General features: G+C 36.6%; 1 protein-coding gene across 4 annotated transcripts in view; it reads right to left on the bottom strand.

The window, feature by feature from the left end:
- Window positions 1-7,337: 7,337 nt before the first annotated feature.
- The window catches only part of LOC123529173 (RNA-binding protein 5-like), a 29,257-nt gene continuing 16,009 nt past the window's right edge, over window positions 7,338-20,585 (bottom strand). For 2 of the 4 annotated variants that reach the window (XM_045309393.2, XM_045309392.2), the window contains exons 5-22: window positions 20,154-20,220; window positions 18,801-18,874; window positions 17,250-17,357; window positions 16,486-16,546; window positions 14,343-14,399; window positions 13,834-14,098; window positions 13,318-13,505; window positions 12,860-12,939; window positions 12,433-12,553; window positions 11,898-11,989; window positions 11,451-11,624; window positions 10,561-10,701; window positions 10,274-10,321; window positions 9,583-9,801; window positions 9,284-9,352; window positions 8,966-9,051; window positions 8,398-8,524; window positions 7,338-8,044 (exon numbers count right to left, since the gene is read on the bottom strand). In XM_045309393.2, the coding sequence (XP_045165328.1) occupies window positions 7,919-8,044; window positions 8,398-8,524; window positions 8,966-9,051; window positions 9,284-9,352; window positions 9,583-9,801; window positions 10,274-10,321; window positions 10,561-10,701; window positions 11,451-11,624; window positions 11,898-11,989; window positions 12,433-12,553; window positions 12,860-12,939; window positions 13,318-13,505; window positions 13,834-14,098; window positions 14,343-14,399; window positions 16,486-16,546; window positions 17,250-17,357; window positions 18,801-18,874; window positions 20,154-20,220 (2,103 nt within the window). In that variant the 3' untranslated portion in view covers window positions 7,338-7,918. The remainder of the gene's footprint in view (window positions 8,045-8,397; window positions 8,525-8,965; window positions 9,052-9,283; window positions 9,353-9,582; window positions 9,802-10,273; window positions 10,322-10,560; window positions 10,702-11,450; window positions 11,625-11,897; window positions 11,990-12,432; window positions 12,554-12,859; window positions 12,940-13,317; window positions 13,506-13,833; window positions 14,099-14,342; window positions 14,400-16,485; window positions 16,547-17,249; window positions 17,358-18,800; window positions 18,875-20,153; window positions 20,221-20,585) is intronic. The other 2 variants (XM_045309394.2, XM_045309395.2) reach the window with 2 other exon arrangements.

The raw sequence follows: 20,585 nt of genomic DNA, 5'->3' as shown, positions 1-20,585 counted from the left end.
AAAAAAAAAAAAATAAAAAAAAAAATTGTAAGTCCTCATAAAAATCTTTACCAGGTAGAGACTGGTCAAAGTACACCTCAAAATTGGATGTAGCATGCATGTTGTACTACAGAAAAGTGGTCTTGATTTTTCCCTAGGACTAGTAATGAAAAAGTTACAATATAAGCTATTTATAGTAATAACAAAGGGAAGTAATTCTAAAGAAGGGAACTGCGCATGACACCTCGTCTCATGATGGTGTATAATTGTGTCAAGTTACATCAAAATCCCTCCATGCATGAAGAAATGCTTAGGACAAAGTCATTCTTGTATCTGACCTTTGGCCTCTAAGTGTGACCTTGACCTTAGACCTAGGGACCTGGTTCTTGCGCATGACACTACGTCTCCTGGTGGTGAACATTTGTGCCAAGTTATATCAAAATCCCTCTAGGCATGAAGAAGAAATGCTCCGGACAAGGTTTTCATTATTGTATCCTTTGACCTCTAAGTGTGACCTTGACCTTAGACCTAGAGACCTGGTTCTTACGCATGACACTCCGCCTCATGGTGGTGAACATTTGTGCCAAGTTATATCAAAATCCCCCTATGCATGAAGAAGAAATGCTCCGGACAAAGTTTTCATTCTTGTATCCTTTGACCTCTAAGTGTGACCTTGACCTTAGACCTAGAGACCTGGTTCTTGCGCATGACACTCCGCCTCATGGTGGTGAACATTTGTGCCAAGTTATATCAAAATCCCCCTATGCATGAAGAAGAAATGCTCCGGACAAAGTTTTCATTCTTGTATCCTTTGACCTCTAAGTGTGACCTTGACCTTAGACCTAGGGACCTGGTTCTTGCGCATGACACTCCTTCTCATGATGATGAACAATTGTGCCAACTTTCATCAAAATCCCTCTATGCATGAAGAAGATATGCTCCGGACAAAGACATTCTTGAATTTGACCTTGACCTCTAAGTGTGACCTTGACCTTAGACCTAGGGACCTGGTTCTTGCGCATGACACTCTGTCTCATGATGGTGAACAACTGTGCCAAGTTTCATCAAAATCCCTTCATGCATGTAGAAGATATGCTCCGGACAAGGTCTGTGGACGCCGCCCGCCCGCCCGCCAGGGGCGTTCCCATAATACGTCCCGTTTTGCAAACAGGCGTATAAAAACAAAAAGAAACTAGAGCTATCACTAAAGGTGATAAATGTACCCCCCTCATGCACTGACACAGTACATTGCAATTTGACGTACGCAAGATTGCACAATTATGTGGACTGTATGTATATAGACTTAATGTATGCAGTATAGTAACAAAAAACAAAGTCCCATAACTATGCAGAATATTTATCTAAAAGAACGTAACATGCACCATGCACAACTAGGGTTGGTACTGATCACTTGTGTGAAGTTTCATTAAATTGTGTGCAAGGGTTTGGAAGATTAGGTGCGCACAAGATTGCATATGCAGACTGTATGTACATAGTATGTTAACAAGAAACAAAGTCCCATAACTCTGCAATTTTTGTTGTTGAGAGAACCTAACATGCCCCATGCACATCTACTGTTGTTACTGATCACTTGTGTGAAGTTTCATTAAAAAGTGTCAAGGGGATGAGGAGAGATAGTGCGCACAAGATTGTGTCTATGTACATAGTATAGTAACAAAAAACAAAGTCCCATAACTCTGCAAATTTTTTTTCTGAAAGAACCTAACATGCCCCATGCACAACTACATGTACTGTTGTTACTGATCACTTGTGTGAAGTTTCATTAAATTGTGTCAAGGGGATGAGGAGAGATGGTGCGCACAAGATTGTGTCTATGTATATAGTATAGTAACAAAAAACAAAGTCCCATAACTCTGCAAATTTTTTTTCTGAAAGAACCTTACATGCCCCAGGCACAACTACTGTTGTTACTGATCACTTGTGTGAAGTTTTATTAAATTGTGTCAAGGGGATGAGGAGAGATGGTGCGCACAAGATTGTGTCTACGGACAGACAGACAACCTGAAACCAGTATACACCCCCCTTACAACTTTGTTGTCGGGGGGTACAAAAATTCTTACAAGGTACAGATATGTCAAAATACACCTAAAAATTGGAGGTACCATCCATGTTGTACCACAGAAACGTGGTCTCGGTTTTTCCCTACGGTCAATAATAAAAAAGTTACTAAATAAGCTATTTATAGTAACATAAAAGGGAAGTAATTAAAACAAATATTGTAAATGAACAAAAGAAGGATCTCCCAAACAAGAGGGCCATCATGGCCCTGTATCGCTCACCTGAGTACCATTGCTCAAAATGATATGATCAAGTTTTGACATAGAGCACATAGGCATACACATTAAATATCATCAGGATAAACATTTTCTTGTAACAGTCCCTTTTGACCTAGTCAGGGCCAATTTCCATACCAAGTTTGAGGGTCCTAGGCTCAAATGCTGCATTTTTGTACTTACATGACTATTCCTTACCCTGGAAGACTTAAATAACATTTAAAACCAATCTCATTAGATGCTGCCGAGATATATTCGTTTAGATAAAATAAAGGGAGGTGATTTGTCATAAATTCAGTCAAAAGTTATGTCCAAGTCCATCTGATGGCACAAATGACATTTCAAATCAGTATCTTCATTGGTTACTGAGATACACCCATTTTAATTTGAAACAAAGGGAGGTAATTTGACATAAAATCAGTCCATAGCTATCTACCCTGATTGCCTAAGTCTAACTAAAGACAATAATGAAATTTCAAATGAGTTCTATAAATATTTACCGAGATGAATTCATTTTTATTAAAATCAGGGCAGGTAATCATGTATTGGTATATGCATGTGAAGATACAGAGTACAAGCCTACACAACAATATATTAGTAAAGTATTCATATCGATAAATGTTCAATCAAGACTTATCTAATATGATTATTTCTTACCATGGAAGACATAAATAAGGTTTCAAACCAATCTCATTAGAAGCTGCTAAGGTGTATTCATTTAGATAACAAGAGCTGTCTCCATAGGAATGACATATGCCCCCGATGGCACTTTGAATGAGTAGTTATGGCCGATGTTAGAGTTTAGGACCTTTATCCTACGGAGCTGGGTCTTGCGCGCGACACGCCGTCTTACTGTGGTACACATTCATGCCAAGTTATTTGAAAATCCATCCATGGTTGACAAAGATATGGACCGGACACGCCCATCAATGCACTATCCTTTAAAGTCTAAGTGTGACCTTGACCTTTGAGCTACGGACCTGGGTCTTGCGCACGACACGTCGTCTTACTGTGGTACACATTCATGCCAAGTTATTTGAAAATCTATCCATCAATGACAAAGATATGGACCGGACACGCCCATCAATGCACTATCCTTTAATGTCCAAGTGTGACCTTGACCTTTGAGCTACGGACCTGGGTCTTGCGCGCGACACGTCGTCTTACTGTGGTACACATTCATGCCAAGTTATTTGAAAATCCATCCATCGATGACAAAGATATGGACCGGACACGAAAATTGCGGACAGACTGACAGACCGACAGACCGACAGACCGACAGACGGTTCAAAAACTATATGCCTCCCTTCGGGGGCATAAAAATAAAGGAAGGTAGTTTGTCATAAATTCAGTCAATATGTATCTTCACTGATTGTCCAAGTCCATCTGCTGACATAAATGAAATTTCAGATCAGTATCTTCATTAATTTCAGAGATATACCAATTTTAATTTGAAATAAAGGGAGGTAATTTGACATAAAATCAGTCCATAGTTATCTAAACCATAAATGAAGTCTCTATATGGCTGCAAAGGCCAAAATAGCAAATTTTGGACTTTTAAGGGGCCATAACTCTGGAGCCCATGATGGAATCTGGCCAGTTGAACAAAGGAACCAAGATCTTATGTTGACACAAGTTTTGTGCAAGTTTGATTAAATTCAAATCATAACTGAAGCTGCTACTGTGCAGACAAGGTCAAAATAGATAATTCTGGCCCTTTCAGGGGCCATAACTCTGGAACCTATAATGGAATCTGGCTAGTTCAAGAAAGGAACCAAGATCTTATGGTGATACAAGTTGTGTGCAAGTTTGGTTAAAATAAAATCATAAATGAAATCACTATCGTGCAGACAAGAAATTGTTGACGGATGGATGGACGCACGCACGCACAGACGACAGACGAAGGGTGATCACAAAAGCTCACCTTGTCACTATGTGACAGGTGAGCTAATAAAAACAAGAGCACTGCAATGCAAAGCAAATGCAGAGCTATATTCACACAAAACAAAGTCATACGACCTTTGACCCCTAAGTGTGACATTGACATTGAAATGAGCCATCTGAAACATGTGCTCTGCACATTTTGTTTCATTGAGGTGAATATTTGTGTCAGGTTTCTCTGAAATCCATCAAGGGGTTCAAAAGTTACAGAGCGGAAGGGAAATTGCTAACCAACACACAGACAGACGAACACCGAGGCGATAACATAATATGTCCCTTTGGGCGTATAAAAATAAATCGAGATCTTATGGTGATACAAGTTGTGTGCAAGTTGTGTTAAAATCAAATCATGAAGCTGCTATTATGCAGACAAAGTCAGAATAGCCAATTTTGGCCCTTTCAGGGGCCATAACTCTGGAACCCATTATGGGATCTGGCCGGTTCAAGAAAGGAAGCAAGATCTTATGGTGACACAAGTATTGTGCAAGTTTGATTGAATTCAAATCATAAATAAAGCTGCTATTGTGCAGACAAGGTCAAAATAGCTAATTCTGGCCATTTCAGGGGCCATAACTCTGGAACCCATAATGGAATCTGGCCAGTTCAAGAAAGGAATGATGATACAAGTTTTGTGCAAGTTTGATTAAATTCAAATCATAAATGAAGCTGCTATTGTGCAGACAAGGTCAGAATAGCTAATTCTGGCCCTATCAGGGGCCATAACCCTGGAACCCATTATGGGATCTGGCCGGTTCAAAAAAGGAAGCAAGATCTTATGGTGACACAAGTTTTGTGCAAGTCTGCTGCTATTGTGCAGACAAGGTCAAAATAGCTAATTTTGACCCCTTCAGGGGCCATAACTCTGGGACCCATAATGGAATCTTGCCAGTTCCAGAAAGGAAGCAAGATCTTATGGTGATACAAGTTGTGTGCAAGTTTGGAAAAATCAAATCATAAACAAAGCTGCTATTGTGCAGACAAGGTCAAAATAGCTAATTTTTGGCCTTTCAGGGGCCATAACTCTGGAACCCATAATGGAATCTGGCCAGTTCAAGAAAGGAACCAAGATGTTATGGTGATACAAGTTGTGTGCAAGTTTGGTAATAATCAAATCATAAATAAAGCTGCTATCGTGCAGACAAGGTCAAAACAGCTAATTTTGGCCCTTTCAGGGGCCATAACTCTGGAACCCATAAAGGGATCTGGCCAGTTCAAGAAAGGAACCGAGATCTTATAGTGATACAAGTTGTGTGCAAGTTTGGTTAAATTAAAATCATAAATGAAACCAATATCGTGCAGACAAGGAATTGTTGACGGACGGACGACGGACGATCACAAAAGCTCACCTTGTCACTACGTGACAGGTGAGCTAAAAATGGCAAATTTTGGCCCTTTAAGGAAAGGAACCAAGATATAATGCCAATACAAGTTGTGTGCAAGTTTTATTAAAGTTGATTGCAAAATGTGGTCTCTTATCATGTTCACAAGCCAAAAATGGCAAATTTTGGTCCTTTAAGGGGCCATAACTCTGGAATCCATGATGAGATTTGGCCAGTTTTTGAAAGGAACCAAGATATTATGCCAACACAAGTTGTGTGCAAGTTTTATTCAAGTTGATTGCAAAATGTTGTCTCTATCCTGTTCACAAGCTAAAAATAGCGAATTCTGACCCTTTAAGGGGCCATAACTCTGGAACCCATGATGGGATTTGGCCAGTTTTCGAAAGGAACCGAGATATTATGCCCGTACAAGTTGTGTGCAAGTTTGATTAAAATCAAATACAAAATGTGGTCTCTATCGTGTTCACAAGGAAATTGTGGACGGACAGACGACAGAAGGGCGATGGTTCAGGTTCCACTGAAACTTGATGGAATTTTTAAATGAGTATATAATTATACTTGTGATGCACAGCTAACAGAAATACAATATTATATGCCAAAGTATTTTAGAACAGCACAAACTTGGTTATAACTACACTAGACAGCAAAATGAAACAAGACCTCATAGAACACGAAATGCCACCCTTGATGCATTAAGTAATTCCACAAGGAACAGAAATTATTGGGTAACTGTACAAAAAATTTCTACTGTTCTTGGTCAATGTGACCTTGACCTACTGACCTCAAAATCAATAGGAGTCATCTGCTGGTCATAATCAACCTCCCTATTAAGTTTCGTGATCCTAAGACCAAGCATGCTCAAGTTATCGTCCTGAAACGATTTAACTGTTCTGGGTCACTTTGTCCTCGACCTTTAACTTACTGACCCCAAAATCAATAGGGGTCATCCGCTGGTCCTCCCTATCAAGTTTCGTGATCCTAGGCCAAAGCATTCTCAAGTTATCGTCCGGAAATGGTTTAACTGTTCTGGGTCGCTTTGACCTTGACCTTTGACCTACTGACCTCAAAATCAATATGGGTCTTCTGCTGGTCATGACCAACCTCCCTTTCAACTTTCATGATCCTAGACCCCAAGAGTTCTCGAGTTACCATCCAATTGTTTAACTGTTTGCTGTGACCTTGACCTTTCACCTACTGGCCTAAAAATCAATAGGGGTCATCTGCTGGTCATGACCAACCTCACTATCAAGTTTCATGATCCTAGGTGAAAGCGTTCTCGAGTTATCATCCGGAAACCGTTTCACTGTTCCGTCACCGTGACCTTTGACCTAAAAATCAATCAGGGTCGTGATCAACCTCTCAATCAACTTTCATGATCCTAGGCCCAAACGTTCTCGAGTTATCATCAAGAAACCGTTGAACTGTTCCAGGTCACTGTGACCTTGACCTTTGACCAGCTGACCTCAAAACCAATAGGGGTCATCTGCTGGTCATGACCAACCTCCCTATTAACTTTCATGATCCTAGGCTCAAGCGTTCTCGAGTTATCACCCAGAAACCAATTGGTCTACACACCAACAGACATCTACAAAACAATACACCCCTCCTTCGAAGGGGGCATAATTATGTTGAACTGACCAGTTTTACTAATCTGACACTAATTGTATATGTAAATTCATCAGTTTTCATTTCATATGATCATCAATGGAGACAATCCAATCTCAACCGACAGTTCAGGATACAGCTTCTGCAGGACAACCAGTAATAACAGCATAAAACTGAAAACATTCTGGTATTACTTTATTTCCATCAATGACATGATTTTTATGACAAAATATGTTGAGAAAAATATTACATTAAAATATGTAAATCAATAAAGGGAAGGAAAAACAACATGAAAATGATATGACTAACAATGAATCTGTAACTCTAACATTTCATCTTGTCCATCCCGATGTGATAGTATATTTTGGCACAGATTCTAGTAACAACATGCTTCACTCCTATCACCACATTGAACACTGCAAGAACACTGATCTAGCTTCATCACTAGTTCCTTCACATTCCAGTTAGCTATTAACAACCCAACTTGGCCAGCACAAAGCCAAAAGTTTTATCCTGGGAAACTTGGCTTTCATTTCCAACTTTTCAACTGATTTTACAGCTCTTAATCCACGTTGCAAATCCAAGCAGTTGTATGAATTGTCATTTCATGAAATGATATTGCATGTAAGAAATTCTGAAAAGATGATCCCCAACACCCCCTCTGCTTGAGCATCTGAAAAACAGTTCTCCCTGGTCAGTTTGTTCAGTCTTATTTCATTGTAACAAAGTTAATGTCAATATTAAGTGAATTATTTCTGTTCAGTCCATGTCATTGTATCTTGCAAATAAAGTTTTCTTCAATGCATCTTTGTAGTTGTCTGATTCCTCTATGTGAACTTTTGATCCTCGCATTCCCAAACCAGCACTTGAATTGCGTCTTTCTGCCTGTAAAAGTGAGTGTCAAAATGTCAGCCAAAACACAATATCTGTCCACATCAGCAGTCTACATAGTCTACAGGACTACAACATACACAAAATATTTGATTCACCTGTCTGCAACGTGGTTTTTAAACCTTTTTCTGAATGTTCAAAACCCCTTACTGAAAAGATCTAGTAATAGGCAACTTTAGTAACTGTTACCAAGTTAAATATAGTTACAACTTCCTCCCCGACAGCTACCGGCCTTGGATTGTATTTGAATAATTTTCCGCTTTAAAAGAACTGATGTCCACCTTGAAGCATGCTCCTTCACCACAAAGATTTCAAAATGCAAAAGGCAATAACGAGCGATCACTCACCTCTATTGGGTTAACAATGCCTTGACCAGATCTACCAAGACCCTGTCCTGAAGACCATCCCATCTTCTGTAACATTTTACTGCCAATATTGTCAGAACCAAGACCAGCTTTTGTTGGCTGCTCATACCTGCAAAATCAATTAAACTTAATTCAGTTCCTTGTAAATGTTTCTTGTGATATTTCTAGTTCATAATTTCAGTTTATTATCTTCATCATCATTCTTATCATCAGCAGAATTCTTGATGATGCTACATAAACGACTGCTGTTATAATATCTATTGTCCATCAATTTTCCTTACCTTCACTCCTGGCATTAGCTCCTTACATGGCTTTCTGACATGTGATATTTGAAAGCTTAGAAGTCTAAGATGAACAGCCACTTTTACCACAGTTACAAAAGCAAAACCAAACTCCAAAGATATCTTGTTTTTTTTATTATTAGTTTAAAAATTTGAAGAAAACTAAACCTACAAAACTTGGAAAAAAAGATATCACGAACATGTAGTCTTCTAAAGTAGATTCACACAAAAACAGTATATTATAATTATAATAGGATTATAAAACTCACGGTTCTGGTGGTGGTGGGGGACGTTTTCTGGGAGGAGGAGCAAGCGATCCAATCTTTTCGCGCCTTTCTTTTGCTCTGTCACGATACTGAGAAAAAAAAGTAATAACAGGATGAAACAGCTATTATATAATTAGCTATAGTATATGTATATCATGACCCTATGTATCTTTCCTTGTCATTTTAAGCATTTTTCAATTCTTCATAAGAACATGTCTTTACTGAGGTGAAACATAATAATTTCTCATAAATTGCAGTATTTTTTCCTAGAATTTACAAAGCCCTCTTAAAAATTAACACCAAACCAGTAAATAACTTTACCTGCATTCCTCCTGACCCCCCTGAGGAAGTACCGACACCCTGTGACTGACGTAAGGATTCCAAATTTTGCTGAAAATGAAAACAGAAACCCATATAAACAACCTTTTAATTGAACTTAACATGCCAAGGACTAACAAACTTTCTGTGAAATGTTTTTAATCTCTCAAATTACCTTTTAACTGACAATTACTTTAATATATCATTTATCTCTTCGTATTTTAAAACTACGCTGCTTTTTTTTTTCTATTGGTAAATCATCCTCCAAATGACAAAGTATCAAATTTATTATATTTTAATACCTTATGTAAATCTGACATCTGTGCATGTCTAATCAGCTGTTCTTTACTCTGGAACTGTCGTTTACACAGCAGACACGCCTTCTTTGAATGGTCCAGCAGTTTACTTTCATCAAATCCAGTGGATGAATCATCCTCATCTTCGTCGTCAGAGTCGCCACCATATGATGCTACCAGTCCAAGTTTCGCCTTTTCCTCACTTGTTGGAGTGCTTCCACCAGGCTACCATTGTGAGAAAACAGCAAAAGTTAACAAGACTGAACGTTTAACATGATATATAACAGATTAAAGTCATAATTTCCTTATCATTTTGAGTGGGAAGCAATTTTGTTTCATTTTATGTCACACCGTCACATTGTAAGTCATATGGCAACTTTCCATATTTTATGGTGGTGATGATGGGTGTCCTCCTGGGTAGAACCAGTGTGGACGACTTCCTCACAGGAAAATTCTGTATCCCGAGTGAGCTGTCCAACACACAGCTGTGTGAAGCAAGCAATCTGAAGAGAGTAACCACAACCACTTGGCCACAGAGGCTCTAGGTAGTATAATAGATAACATGTCAACAGATCAACCTAGCTTTGATATTAATACGGACTTTTCCCAGGAAAATGATATATTTAGAGTGATCATACATCATAAGAGTTTAACAACTAAAGTTAAGAAATAAAAACATGTCTGAAAATAAACATACCAGAGGTGGTGGAGGCATCAACTTTTTGTCCTCTGTTGTGGCATTTTTCTGTAAACATAAATATTAATAAACGCCTTTAATTAAGACATTTGGAAACGAGTGGCAATGTTAATCCAAAAATGATCAGATCTTGTTATAACGTTTAATATAAAGACATAATAATAATGTGTTTACATCTCAACTATACACTGAAAGAGTAACAGTAAGCTTTCAATCTAATATACTTGTTTTACATATGATAATACAGCTGCGACATATATATATGTTTAACCTACAGCTTCACTTACCACTTTTTCTAAGATGGCAAATCCAGCATCTGCTGTAGCGGACTCTTTCCTGCCCGAGAGGTTTGGCATACTGATTTTCTTTATTCCATCTTTAACTGCCTCTTTTTGAGCATTCATTGACTTTGCCCATTTTTCCATATCCTACATATAGAAATAAAATCATTAACACAGATATGCAGAAACCGAGCAATGCTGACCCTAAGTAGTGATTTACAACTCAACAGGGTTGCCACTTAGTTGAGATAATGAAATTCCCTGACTAAACAATACTTTTCACTGACCAATTCCATCGTATTTTTTTCTGCTACAGCCGACGAATCCACCCTTTTAGATTTATTTTGTTTCAGATAAAACAAACTTTCGCAAAAATTCCAAAATTAACATTAAAACGAAGTTGATTCAAACACATTTAAGTCATGTTTATACACAATTACACCAAAATGTTTGGAAATACTTATAAATACTGCTTGAAGACTGCCATAGCCACTGAACATTTTAAACATTGACCCAGAATTTCAATTTCCCCTGACTTTTCTAAATTTCATTTTTTCTCTGACCATCATCAAGATTTCCTCGCCAATTCACTGACCTTGAAAAAAAATCATTTTCCCCTGACTTTTTGCTAATTGAAAATTCAATTGCAAATTCTGATTTTGTTAAATAAATAAGCATATTTTTACCATACAAGTATATATACAGATCTTTCAACTTATCATTGTAATCAATGAAGGATTAGTTATTGCGTGTTTGTATGTAAACAATCTTCTCTACAAGCAGATGCCTTAGAAAAAAATATTTCATGTAAACGACTAATTTCAAACATGAAAATATATGTTATCCTACACATCCACTGAATTTGTTGGTCAAATGAAAAAAGAGTCATGTCATACCTTTGCAATTTTCTTGGCCACTTTCACTTTTTCCTTTTTATCTTTTCCATCTTTTTTATCATTTTTATCCAGAGATTTCATGTCTGGATATGAGTCGTCAGTTGGTGCAGGAAGATACGTAGACTGTTCAGCATCCCAGTACATAAACCCTCCTGTCTGACTGTTGTAGTAATACTGAAATACAGCAATTAGTGACCTTGTTACCTTGGTTACAAGCAACACAGGAAACACACCATGTTAAAGTCATGCCACTCATAGAGACACAAGGGAAATTTGCAGTGTTTGGAAAACAGCAATAGAATTAAAGACATTTTTCAATTCACAAGAACTGAAAAATGATTTTGCAAATTTAGTCAACAGTTTTCATTACTTTAAATAACAACTACCAGCTGTATCAATTTAAAATAAAGAACCATGCCTCTACATTTATCAGTTATTCAAACTCACCTGAGAGCTGGCATCATAGTAGAGGGTTGTTACTGGATCATAATAATATCCTGATGTCTCATCATATTGGTACAAGCTTACATCTGGGGCCGCTGAAATTATACCACATTTATAATACTTGTTTCTAATTTCATTTACTGTTTTAGCATACATACAACAGGACTGCTAAACTTCCATATAAAGAGACTGTGAGTCTAAATTTTACCCAAGTATTCGTCTGTATCAGAACCCACAGCCTGCATGTACTGAACTGTTAACAAACTTTGCGGCTGACAGAGCTGACATTAACTGAACTTTTTTAATTCATATATTGACTAGCAGGTAAGGATAATACTGGTACTGACATTTGTAGACTTTTCAACCTGGAAAGCTGAGACGGTACATTTATATGTACTCTTCAATTTTTCACTTTATTATTCATTTTTTCATTGCAATGATCAAATTAATTTCTGTATAGATACAGTGGCACTTGGTTTTTGTATAAAGGACTTTGCTTCCAATCCTCAACTAAACTGGAGTGAGTGTAAAAACTTACGGTATTTTGTATGTTCCTGTGGTGTGGTAGGTTTGTCTTCAGTTTTCTGTTTCCAGGCTTGAGCTTGATGTGCAAGTTTTTCCTCTGTTGACATATCAGCTATTTTCTGTTGCTGCTGTACCTTACACAAATACATGCATACTTATCATATACCATTCTAAACACATTTTCAGTACAATAACTTCAGACCTACACTTCTTGTGACTCATATGATTTTTAACCAAACTTTGAACTTTACATCTTACTTTGCCATTTCAAAAAATGTTCATTATGTAACAAGAAACTATCAATTAATCATAAAATTTACATCACTCTTTTAGCGTGCAAGAATTCTTATTTTTTGCAAACATCCACATACTGAATTCTCAATTTGGATTATTGCCCTTGTACTAAATCAATACCACACATGTAAGTACCACAAACTGACCTGTTTTTGATAATGTTTTGCTGCCTGAGCCTGTTGTATAGCTGCCTGAGCAACTGCTGCCGCTGCATTCGTTGAGTCCACTGAAAGTTCAAAATATAGACTTTAATTTCAGTTTTGATAATGCAGTATTGAAAATTTGTATTCGTTAAAGTACTAAATTGTTCACAACAGTCAGCTGTGTTAAGTAACCTAGTTTACAAACATTTCTGTATTAACTATCACCCAATACACCTTAGCTTCTACTAAATATCATCTTAAATGCTCTACTTTCAATGCAACAAGTAGGTCTTAGCTTGACAGAATGTTGAATATCTTGTGCAAACCAGGCTGGACATACATACATTAAACTTCATGTGTAGTTTTAATGCAGGAGCTCTTCAGTTTAACTAAAGACAAGCTATTCAGAAAATCTTGAATAGCTCTTGCTATATATTATTAAAGAGAAAAGGCACTATTACCTGATGTTGAAGTGGTGGGTGTGTCCCCTGACTCAGAATAGTAGTTTGAGTAGTCATAATTCTGCCCATCATAGTACTGTCCCGAGTAGTAACCAGACTGGTCGTACTGACTGTAATCATAGTTCTGATAGTATTCCCCTGTAGACTGGTCCCAGCTTTGTTGTGCAGCAGCATTTATTGTTGCCATACTGTATAAAAGAGAAGTAAATACCTTTTACTTCATTTTTTTTTTCAAAATGAATTGTCTTCGCAAACAGTGACTTAACAAACATATCGTCACCTTAGTGCAAAAAGTCAATAAGTCCTTCTTTAAATCAATGCAGTTATCCACTTTTTGCACTGAGGTGACGAATTATCTTTTCACTTCAAAAATGCATATTAAATTCAAGCTGAACTGATTAGATCTGTAAATGATAGCAGTCTTTAATATATAAAAGAAAAAGGCAAATAGCCAAGAAAAGAAACATTTCAGAAAGCTTAAGTATGACCGCAACCCCATCAAGTTTTTCAACTTACGATGTTGTGAAAGTGTTCTTAGCGAAAGCAACCAAGATCTGTTTTCCATCAACTTCTAAGGGAGGATTCATCTGTTTTAAAACCTCGAGCACGTTCACCGATTCTGCCACAGAGCCGAGCTCAACAAATGCAAAACCCTGTGAAGCTTGAGTGGTGGCGTCTCTCACAACCTGGATGTTCTTACATGTTAGCTGTGTTACAGCATTTAAAGCCCTTAGAATTGACTCTTCTGTGGTCAATGCATCAAGTCCTCGTAACACTAAAGCTGGAATGTAAAAGAACAATTTTATTCTTTACTCGTAGAACATTTGATAACTTCCTAGTACCTGCAAATGGTAACAGCACGATTTCACCAGTCAATCAAACAGTAAACTGTTTTTGTTCTAATTATTTCAACAAATTGATCACATGCAATATCACACATACCATTTCAGTACCTTAGATACCAAACCCTAGATCAGTGACTTCATTTATTTTAACACAAAGATTATATAAGCTACTATACTTACTGTTACAAGGGTTAGTTCCCACATGGTCATAACCATCAGCTTGTGATTTACCAGATTCTGCAACAAAAACAATCGAGTTCATTAAACTCTTGTGATGATATTACATAACCCTGAGAATCTGAACCATCTTAAAATGTCTTTAACTACTTATCATTCACTGTACCTCCTTCCTGTCCCTCACTGTTGTAGGGATTTTTCTAGACCTCTCAAAAGGGCAGGGTGCTGCTAAAAAGGGGCAGGGTGCATTTTGCGCGTTGCGTACCTTTGCTACGAAAATCATAAGGTAGATTTCCATGGTTTTTGTTGTAATGTCTACATTGTAAGGTACTACAGAAAGATTTGCAATGAATCTGAATGTCAGGAAAAACATTAATACCTGTTTGTCTATATAACATGCTTATCATTTATAAATACATGAAGTCTGTTTTATGTTTGCATACTGTATGATACATTATTTTTGTCTGGAAAGTTTTCTTGATTAGAAATATACCATAAAGATACTGTTGAATAATTTAATAATTCTGGTGCAAATCTGTCGTTATACATTCATTATATTACTGAACGTACCATTGATAGTCGTGTATAAATGCACATTTAAAAAAAAAAAAAACCCGAATCGTGGGTGCATATTATACAAAGGTGTAGACAATTTTCCAACTACAAATTTAACAAAATAACTTTGTTTACGATTTTCGCAATTTTGGTAAAGGGAAACTACTCTACGCGCTGACTGTCTACGCTAAATTCTGAGATTGCCGTTACGTTCTGTAAAAGATCGAGTGGTTTATTTTCTTTTAAACAAAACTGAATATCACAGAAATTTAATAGTATTTTGATGAAATAAATATAACAAAATTATAGTTATTCTGATAGGCAGTGATACTAATTTAAGATCGACTGTTATCTTCAACCGAGATCAAACTGTGAACAACAAAATTGACAAGAGGTGCCACGCTAATTGCCGATAATTACTGGCCATTAATAGGCATTTTATAAGCAGCAGACTTTGTTTTAAGATGTTTTTTTTTTCTCCTTTTTTAATCTGTTTTGCAGTTTGGTTTAATTGCTGACCTATCTAATTGTTGTTTGTTACGATTCGGTCGGTCATCGTCTGCATACATGCCTCGGGCAAATACACAGCACCTGTGTATAGTCGGTGCGTGTCATAATTTCGTATCGATTAACAATTATCTGGGATGGTATTTTGACAGATGATTGATGGGCAGTTCGTTTAGAAATACTTAATTAATGGTCAAAAGGCGGTGCTAAAAGGGCAAAGGGGCGCTGAAGAAAGGCAAAAGGACGGCGATTTCGGGCAGAAGGGCGGCGCTAAAAATGGGCAGGGCGCTGCGCCCTGCTATTCCGCTCTAGAAAAATCCCTACTGTTGTAAAGACAATATTTAAGGGCCAATATTTTCTGACCATTTGGCTGTAAAAGAAACTTGTCAAATATTTATATACCATTACACCTTTCAATCATTAATTCGACTATACAAGCAAATAATAATAGCAATTCATTGTAAAACAACTAGAAGTATCACTGCTTTGATACAGGGAAGGTAAAATGTTGTGATCATGACCTTTGACCTCCTGCTGATTTTGACCTTGGTCATTCGCTCTGCAATAAGTCTTGCAAAGTTAACAAATGATGCTAGTTTATGAAAATCCTGGTTTTTAACACCTGAAGCAGACAAACAAATGAATATATTTGACTTTAAACTTCCATTCAGCCCTTGTGACCTTGCTGGTACTGTATATCTTCATAAATTATGATATGATGATGAAAAGTTTTTGGTAAATCTATTCAGCAGTTTCTAGGATGCACCTCTAGAAAGGAATTACAAGTGGACCAACAAACTTTGTATCTGGGGGTATAATGCACTAAACTATATGAAGCTATTCTTATTTCACTGCTTTTTTTTTGTCTAAATCTTCTGCATAAAAACTGAATCAAATTCATAAATTTAGAGTGGCTAAAACTTAACTGTCAGTTTAATACCTGGAGTTTTGAAGCTGACCAAGAAGTTATAACAAAGTTTTAGCAAATTAATTTACACAAAACAGTGGTTATTGCAGTGTTTTCCAAATACATGATGAATGTTTTGCTTTTATTTCTTGTGTATTTCACATGTATCTAGCTTACCATATCTGGACATATTGCACTTGAAACAGTAATCTCGTCGCTTGAAATTATGTACGCCACACTGTAAGGTATAAACATGTACAGTAATAAAACTGCTAATTTCACTTTTTACCCTCTAACCTTTATCAACAATATCAATCTTGCAGACACTACAAAAACCTTGAAGAGTATGAATGTTTTTCTAAATAATACCATAAAAGTTCCATTCAACTGAGACTACCCCTGCAGATAACAGCAAATTAGGTTGATACCAAAGCATATTTTTCCTAATCAAAATTGTACAAAGATGCCTCGACAACAGAAATCATGCATTTTAAATATACTGGACCATCATTCATGCTTTATAATTTTCAACAATCCTGCATTAAATAGCGAGAAACTTACAAGCTTTTGCTCAAAATTATATCGGAAAGCCAGATGTTTCCTACAATAAATGACCCAGATAATTCCCCAAAACAGGAGCCTATGAAAGTTCCAATGAATGATGCCAAGATGTGATGACAAGTATCTTGGCAACACATATCCAGTCAGAATATTTTCATTCCCAGAAACTTTCATGAGCATCATGAACTTACTATATCCACTTACAGAGCTCTCCCACCCAATAGAATTCTGAAACAACATTTTTCGGCAAACATTTTTAGCCAAAATTTAAATTTATCATCAACTTTTTATTAACCAACGATGATAAACAGAGGACACCAGCTTTGCTCTATTTACAGAATGAATGAAATGAAAAGTCAGCATTTTATCATTATACATACCTTCACACACGTCCAATCCATACGATGAACCATCTGTTTATCCTTTGGATCTTTTGGTGTGCTGAAGTTCATTGTACAAGTGTACTGATTCTGCAGGATCAGCTTTTTCTGTAAGAAACCAAAATATTGCACAGTCAATACATGAGTTTGACATGAGAAGGAAAGGACTGAAAACTCCACCTTGAGGGCTCCTGTGTTTGAGTGCACTGTATGACAGTGACTATGCAGTTATTTGTTTCTTGTTTTTTGTTTGTTTTTCTTTACATGGCTTAAAATATGGCAAGTGTTTTAAAACATTCTGTCAGATATTTCTTTTTTTTATGAATGTGGTTTTTGTGCCAATTGACCTTGCTTCTGATATACCAAGCCCCATTTCATCTCACATCAACAGAAATTCCCTGTATAGACCATCCAAAGCAATGGCTTGAACTTCCTAGAAACTGTCTACCTTTTTATGGTTGTACCTTCCCACTCCCTACCCTCTATGATTCTACAACACCTTGGACTATGCTCAGGTCAAATGGCACTGAGTTTAAGACCTTATAGATAAATATCTGAAACTTAGCATAAACTAGGTCTGGGCACCGACTTGGCAAGAACCTGCCTCGATTTTGAAAATGATGAGACAAATATAAACAGTCAGTCATTTCAATTCTTTAATGCTGTACATAAGAGATTTGAGAGATGGGCCAGACAGATTAGAAATATCTAGTCAGTAATGGCTATCTCTAGCTAAGAAATTACCTATCTGATTTGGGCCATTGGAGTATTGATAAGACATCTATAAAATATCAGAATTCCAAACTCCACAGCCTTTACATGCAATAAATACATTTTCAAATTCTGGCTAAAACAACTGTTGAATGTACTACAATGTAGTGTTTACCACAAAAATTAGTGTTTCCTTCAATTTTGAATGTACTTCATAGTGTTAAAATAAAAGTTAGCTTTTACTTCAATTTGAATCAACATTAACATTTTCAACTGTGAAAAAGCAGGTATAAGTGAAGAGCACATTTCTTTTCCCGATTACTGGTCTGGAGAATGTACATTTTTTGCAGTCCATGTAGTGTATACATTAATGTATTTTATCACAATAAAAGGGAAACAACTTGTAAAACTTCTATGGCAGACTCTTTAGATCCTACATTGATTGTCATCAACATAAAGAAGTTAAAACCCAGCATCCCTGTAATTCTCTGTTGTGTGTTCAACATAAAGCGGTCCCTCCCTCTTTTTGTTACAACATACAACCCCATGAGTACACCAATGTCTACATTTTATGATACTTTCTGACTCACTGACTTAAAGCCCTTTAATATCTCTACAAGCAAGCAACTTTCTCCTGTTTCAGTTATGGATGCCCTCAGTTCGTAAAATCATCAGACTTTCTTTTGTCATATCATATTTCCCCACCCACTCAATTATCTGTTTCACACACACACACACATGTATAATTTCTTGAATTACCGAGCTGTCTCATTTTGTGTTTACTATACCGTATGACAATGGTTATACATATAAAACGGTAGTAAGCTTGTCGTTAGAAACCTGATTTGAATCCATCCAGCGAACAGCATCGTCTCGATTCTGAAACTCGACGAAAGCAAACCCTCTTGAGGCACCTGTGCATAATCATAACGTGTCATGTTTTAATATTACAGTAAGGATAAATTTTAGCTATTTCACCTAAAGCAACAATATGCTTTAAAATAGTCATACCAAATTTTCGCGCTAAAAAGACCCCCCACTGATTGTCAGAATTTTTGAAACATGGTAGTGATGCATACAATTTTCAACATACTTACCATACTCTATAACCATGTCTGTTTTCTTTTTACACGACAAAAATTGTCAGATGTTAGAACAGAAATCAGCCACAGATAATACAGAGATTTAAGAAAGGACTCCATAGATATACATGTTTGTTTGGATTTCGATTAATATTCTACTCTCACTTCTCCATTAAGTCTTAAAATGATTAAATAAACTTTCTCATCCATTGACACTGCTAGATTATTTACCTGTTCACCTCTAACTACCTCTACCATTTTTTTCTTAAGCCATAGAACCAATTTGAACATTATTTTTTAAGATTTCTGAGCAGCAATAACTAGAACCGTCACAGGAGTGACGAATACCCCCACAATACATTCTTGTCACAGAAGAATGGCAACCATAAGAAAGACATGGCCACAATAAGGTGCAATTTAAATCAAACTTGACCTGTATTTTATGATGGCAAAAAGGGAGCATAATTCAGGAAATATTAGTGCAAGAGTTATGCACCTTCTGTCATATGATGTGGGTGATGATGTGGAACAACTACTTCAAGTTTGAAACAAATGCATTTCGTAATAACTGAGATATAGTAATAATGCATCAAAATTAAAATCTAAGTAAAAGGGGGCATATTTCATGAAAATTGGTGTCAGAGTTATGCACCTTGTGTCACATGATGTGGGTGATAAGGTGGAACATCTATTTTAAGTTTAAATCAAATCCATTTAGTAATAACTGATATAGATTTTGGGACATGACAAAACTGACTCCTATATAGCCCCCCCCCCCAAACATGTTTGGTGGGGGTATAATTAACCAAAGTATCTTTACAACTTAGTATCTTTTTATATAAATGTGATCATCTGAAATAGAAGCAGTATTAGATAATGTAGATACTGTAGATATAACCTAAATACTGTGTTAAGATAATAGTACCATGAAAGAAAAGTAATCTGGTAAGATTCTGACAATTCAGTGGGAACAAAATTGGGAAATGTAACAGGACTGGCTGTTGGATAGTGTACATGAACATATATGACAAACATCAGTATTTGGGGACCCCAAGGAACTCCTGACCAAACCAAAAAGGCATGGATATTTTGTCTTGTGTTTGATACTGACCTGAACTTTTTCTCATTAGACGAACATCTCTTATGGGGGCTCCAAACATCATCAATTCTGCTTTAATCTGTAAAGAAAATAGGTATGATAAGGTTCCCTCACAAACTGTGCCTTTTAAAACATTGTCAGTAACACAGTTTCGCTGACAAGCAACACACTAAATCAGTTTTTAATCAGGTCGGGCGTAAACACTTAACAATTTTTCCTGATGAACTGGACCACTAAGTTCTTAAATTGTCATCCCAGCAATTTTAGGTGCTCCTGAATAACCTGTATCAACAAAAATTTTAATGGGAAAAACACAGGTATTTCGTTACATTTTAAGTTTCTTTTTACTTGTACAAGAATATATTGTACCTTTTTAAATATGATACTACAATGTATTTTTGCATTTTGAATTAGATATACAGAAAAAGTCCCTCTAAAAAATCG

The sequence above is a fragment of the Mercenaria mercenaria genome, chromosome 13, assembly GCF_021730395.1.
Source record: "Mercenaria mercenaria strain notata chromosome 13, MADL_Memer_1, whole genome shotgun sequence".
NCBI lineage: Eukaryota > Metazoa > Mollusca > Bivalvia > Venerida > Veneridae > Mercenaria > Mercenaria mercenaria.
The sequence above is the reverse complement of the archived record's forward strand: the minus strand, read 5'-3'. Positions and strand labels throughout refer to the sequence as shown.